The sequence below is a fragment of the Myotis davidii genome, unplaced genomic scaffold, assembly GCF_000327345.1.
Source record: "Myotis davidii unplaced genomic scaffold, ASM32734v1 scaffold902, whole genome shotgun sequence".
In the NCBI taxonomy this organism is placed as follows: domain Eukaryota; kingdom Metazoa; phylum Chordata; class Mammalia; order Chiroptera; family Vespertilionidae; genus Myotis; species Myotis davidii.
This window is the reverse complement of record NW_006293951.1, coordinates 2,467,510-2,473,032: the sequence shown is the minus strand read 5'-3', so window position 1 is coordinate 2,473,032 and position 5,523 is coordinate 2,467,510. Positions and strand designations below refer to the sequence as shown.

General features: G+C 46.1%; 1 protein-coding gene across 1 annotated transcript in view; it reads right to left on the bottom strand.

Annotated features, from left to right (window-relative positions):
• Positions 1-2,946, bottom strand: part of YARS2 (tyrosyl-tRNA synthetase 2) — a 21,447-nt gene extending 18,501 nt beyond the window's left edge. Inside the window, exons 1-2 of the mRNA XM_015566602.1 lie at positions 1,999-2,946; positions 920-1,087 (exon numbers count right to left, since the gene is read on the bottom strand). Coding sequence (XP_015422088.1) covers positions 920-1,087; positions 1,999-2,867 — 1,037 coding nt within the window. The 5' untranslated portion in view covers positions 2,868-2,946. The remainder of the gene's footprint in view (positions 1-919; positions 1,088-1,998) is intronic.
• Positions 2,947-5,523: the final 2,577 nt, after the last annotated feature.

Genomic DNA, 5,523 nt, shown 5'->3' with positions numbered 1-5,523 from the left:
CACAGAAGTCAGTATTTTGTGGAAGAGCCGGTATTTTGTGGAAGAGCCACACTCAAGGGGCCAAAGAGCTGCATGTGGCTCGCGAGCCGTGGTTTGCCGAGCCGCAGTTTGCCGACCACTGGGTTAGGGCAATTCAGTTATTTTTAATAAATTCTAGTGAATACATACGTTGGAAAAAACACTAGTAATTTTGCCTACATAAATATTACGTATCTACAACAACAGTCTGTATATTTAAATCCAAGAGTCACTGCTTGTAAACAATGTTCAGGGAATGACCACACCGAATCAAGCTTGGTAATTGGTTCTGATGTCGAATGGCATGCCTTCCTGCAGCAGTTTTAACCAGTGCCAGCTGCCGTTCCCATGTGCGTTAGGCCACGCCCCAGCTGAGGGCACTTGTTTCGTCTCGGTAACTGGTGAATGCACACATTTACCGGACCTACTCAGTATAAATTTAAAATTACAATATATATGGAAAACTTTTCTGTGAAGTTAAACTTTTCATACCTAATTTTAATTACACAAACGTGTCTACAAAAGTAAAAACAAGTAAACTAATATGTCAATTCCTAACATACATATTCGGAAAACCTACTTTATTATATACTGGACTTGCAGCTTTAATGAACACCCCTTCACCAGAATTTGTCTTTATATATCAAGGTTTCACTGTACTTGCCAGATGCAGATCAGGATCTTGGACCTAAGTTTTCTAGCAACCACAATGGTTTTCTGCCTTAACCAACAAAAGTGTTTAACTTCAGGACAGTTAAAGTTACAATGTTCTGTGTTGCAACTGTTTATGCCTTTAATAGAATCTAACTTAAAACACAACAACAACCAAGCATACAGAGAGATTCAATGCTAAAATTGTATCATGAGCTTAATTTTTCTCAGCACACTATTCAGAACTCACCGTTCTACCGAATCATCTGGCTGCCTGACGAAGAACTGATACAGTTCAAATGGAGATGTCTTATCCCTGCTCAGCCACACAGCATTGCCAGCAGACTTGCCCAGTTTGGCTCCAGTTGTACTTGTAATCAGGGGAAGAGTGATTCCAAATACGTCTTCTCCAGTCAACCTATGCATAAAGGAAAACTTCACGATGTGTTTCAGGCACAGGTGATGGCAGATTCTGCTAGTCACGCTTCAAATTTCCGTGTGGTCTCTTGCTCTAAGACAGTGGTTCTCAACCTTGGCTGCACATTAGAATCACCTGGGAATCTTTTTAAAATCCTGATTTCTGGGCCTCATCCTCCGGAAATTCTGTTTCTTTGTTATGGGGTGAGGCCACAACATTAGTAACAAAGAAACAGAATTTCTGGAGGATGAGACCCAGAAATCAGGATTTTAAAAAGATTCCTGGGTGATTCTAATGTGCAGCCAAGGTTGAGAACCACTGCTCTAAGAAAACTTCTGTGACCTCTTACAGCTTTCACAGCATTCACTCTATTCTGGCATTTGTCGTTCTGAACAGCAATTGAACCAGTGACTCTGGGCAAGCCAAGGGGAGGTGCTGCTAACGGGGGAGTCAGGTGGAGACACTAAAGGAGTTAACTTAAAGGGACTTTAAAAAAATGAGTAACACCTGGGCTAGCCCTGTGGCTCATCCCTCCCTTCACGGAAGGTGCCGAGCTAAAGCAGAGGCTACTCAAGGAAGCCTATATACCTGCTCAGGTATAAACGAAGAAAAGCAGTTTCTCAAATCAGAAACACAAAGAGCTACTTAGGGGAATGAAAACATACAATCCTGACTAGCGGCCTATTTCCCGCAGAGCTCTAGGCTACCTCCCACACCTAACACTTCATCTCAGCCCTCTAGTTCTCATTGGCCGATGGTAATGTTAACACCACTGCAGACCCTTACTGGGGGGAAAACCAACAAGGGCTTGGACGACGGGCGTCACTTCACAGTCCTAACAGTGCATCGCCGGCTATTTCGCGTGTCAATGATCTGGTCCCGGGATTTCTTCAGGGCCGAGGGACGCTTACTTGTTGATGAACTCGTATCCCGACGTGATGTTGCCCAGCTGATCAGATCCGCCCAGCTGCACCCGGCATCCGTAACGCTGAAACAAGTAGTAGAAGTCGTAGGCCTGGAGCACCTGGTACAAGAACTCGGCCAAGCTCATGCCCTCCGGGCTCTTGAGCCGGGTCTGGACGCTCAGCCGGCTCAGCAGCGTGCCCATGCGGAAGTGGCCGCCCACCGCCGCCAGGAAGTCCACCAGGTGCTGCTCCTGGTACCAGGCCGAGTTGTCCAGCACCGTGAAGCTGCCCCAGGCCCGCCCATTGGAGAAGAGCTGCTGGTGATGCGCTGCCAGGGCCTCGAGCCCTCGGCGCAGGGCGCGCGCGTTGCTGCCTACGCGCTCCGCGTCCAGCGCCTCGCGCTCCTTGGTGCGCCCGCTGGGGTCTCCCAGGCGCGCCGTGGCGCCTCCCACGAGGGCGATCACGTTGTGGCCGGCTCGCTGGAAGTGAAAGAGGCCCAGCAGCGTCAGCAGGTGCCCCACATGAAGCGAGTCCGCCGTGGGGTCGAAGCCGCAGTAGATGGTCTGGGGACAGTTGCCCGCGATGCTACGGTCGAAGAGCTCGGGGAGCTCTACCTTCGTGCCCTTGTCGGGGAAGAACTCTTTGAACAAACCCCGAGCCTTCTGCACCGCCAGCAACCCCTTATTGCCCGAGTGGGCTTCACGCAGCCCCCGGGGCAAGACTGCCCACGGGCCCGGGGTGCAAAACCACCGGCTCGGAGAAACGCACCGCAACATGGGCGCCGCCATCTTGGTGGTGGCGCGAAAGGAGTGCTGGAACCCCGCCGCGCCGCTCGCCGTCGGCCTCCTACAAATAGCTTCAGGGTTTGTGCGCATGCCCGGTAAAGCGAGGCGGTTACTTAGTTACGGAGCTGGCGTTGGAGGCTGTCACTGGAGTTCCAACTATCCAGGGGTGTAAACAAAGAGAAGCACTTTCTCAGATCAGAAACAGGAAGAGCTAGCGGTCTATTTCCAGCAGAGCTCTGGAACATCCCACACCTAATACTTTAACTCAGCCCTTTAGTTCTCATTAGCCAGTGATGATATCAACACTTTCGCTTAATGCTCAGTCGCTTTAAACTCCCTTAGAACTTAATTTCTTCATCTGTCATGTGGAGGTGTTCATTACAATAGTTCCCACCTCATAAGGCTGTTGTAAGGATTAAGAAAGTACTTGGCATATTGCGAGCTACAGATGTTAGCTTTTGTTTAAGTTTCCACGTTAAAACATTGTGATACGCAAGTCCTTTGAAGTCTTGTTTCTATACAAAAATTTGTTCGCAGAGGTTGTGAGGGGTTAGGCATTGGTTTAATTTCAAGGAGAGAGATGCAGTTGGCGTTGAGACGCAAACAACTTTCTATTACGGTTCCCCAAGCGGATGAGAGCGCCTCAGTCCCCAGTGTTCACTAGCGTCTCCAGGAGGTGGCAGTCTTGTCCAAACTATAGCGAGACAAAAGTCAATGTAATAAATGCAGAAAGCCCTATGTTTTATGTTTTTAATTACAGGTAAGCCGGTGGGGACAGAACTTCAGCATAAGTGGATGCAAATTAGTAAGCACAGTGCCACAGCATTGCCAGGTGCTATCAGTACCCACTCACTAGGGATGGGGTTCTGTTGGCAGCTGGCTGGCAGGGAATCAGCCCCCAAACCCAATTTTAGAGTCTAATTTCCAGTGCCACTTTCAATACCAAATGTCTTTGGATGAGTTTTTTGGGAAGCAGACGCAAGTGGGATATTTGTGTATAGAAATATTATTGAGATGTGCTCTTGGGAACAACATCTGTAATGGAGTGATGGAAGCAGAGTTGGATAGAGGGAGAAATTGAACTGTGAACAATTTGCAGTAGAGGCCTCAGCCAAAACCATAGGGGGCTATGAAACTGGGATTTCCACTCAGTCATCCTGAATTGTCGTAAGGAGGCAGGCCTTTGCACCCTGTTATTAACCAGTCGTGAAATGTGGGATACCCCAGGGAAAGGAGGCAAAACCTTGTTAGAGGGCGAGATGCAGAAGAGGACTCGGCTGTGAGCCATGAACACTGATATTCTCAGCAGCTGGGGGATTGAGTGCGTTGATCCTGAAGCGGGAATCTGGACCATGCTACAAACCATTCCTTTCAAGGCCTTTCCACTGTTGGTTGTTGTTGCTAATCCTCACTCGATATTTTTTCTACTGAATTTTAGAGAGAGTGGAAGGAAGGGGGAGAGACACAGAGACAGAGAAATATTGATGTGAGAGAGACACATTGATTGGTTGTCCCTGACCTGGGCTGGGGATCAAACCTGCAACCGAGGTACCTGCCCTTGACCGGTATCGAACCTAAGACCCTTCCGTCTGCAGCCAACGCTCTATCCACTTAGCCACACTGGCTAGGGCCCTTTCCAAATTTTAATATTATAAAGTAATTTAACAATATGAAATATTTAAAAAATTAGTTTCTTTGCATGTATAATTATTAGTGAACTTTCATTGCTAAATAGTAACTTCAATAGGATGCTTAGATACTTATTCAACAGGCTATGTAACATCCCAAATGCTGAAGAAAAAAAGCAGGGTGTATTCTCTCTCTCATACTGTTATTCAAAATATCCTTTAATTTGTGATCATAACCTGTTTGTCTGCAGCCGTATTTCACACCACTTTGGTCAGGGACATAGTTCAGTATGTGTAGCAGGAAATTCTCCTGAACACACAGCAGATGGTGCTTTTTGTTTAATACCTGCCACAGGAGGATTGGAACATTTTCCAGAGGCATCTTTCATTCTTGAGGTTTCTGGTTAATATGACTGGTAACTTATCTGTGGCTTTTACAAGAATGTTAACACTTTTATACCAGAAAGTATGACTTCATATTGTGGTTTAATTACTTAATGACTTCAGGAAAACATACTTCTCCTTATGGAAACATGTACCTGTTTCAACATTACGTGGCGGACCTGTGCCTCATGGAGAACAACTCTGTGGAAAAACAGAAAATGTGTATCTGAGATTAGCCTTTATTGTAAGGTCTTTAAAAATAGACTGAAATTCGACTTGGTTGCTCATGAAGTGTGGTTACTTCATGAACAAGTAGCGAAGTCTGGGACAGAAGCTGGTATCGGGCCAGGTTCTAAGGGACTGGACAGTGGCTCGGTGACAGCAACCATTATTTTCCTTTTATAAATTGTCTTGGTGTAATAGGGAAAATGACAGGAGCAATAGAAGATGGTGGACTTTTAAACCTTTGGAATTGTATACACGGCTTACATTTTATGGGACTGGACCCATGGATTGAATTTTGGGGGTAAGGAAAGGTGTGCAAGTTGATTCTTACTATTTTTTTTTTAAATCTGAAAAAGTGAGTAGTGTTAAAAAGTGTTTTAGAAATACAGCTTATCTCAACTGTGATAACTTGAAGGTAGCTGGGTTTGCATTAGAGGCATGTCTATTTTGCCATTACCTTATGTCTAATAAAATGTCACATACATATTCTATGAATGATCCCTGGTTTA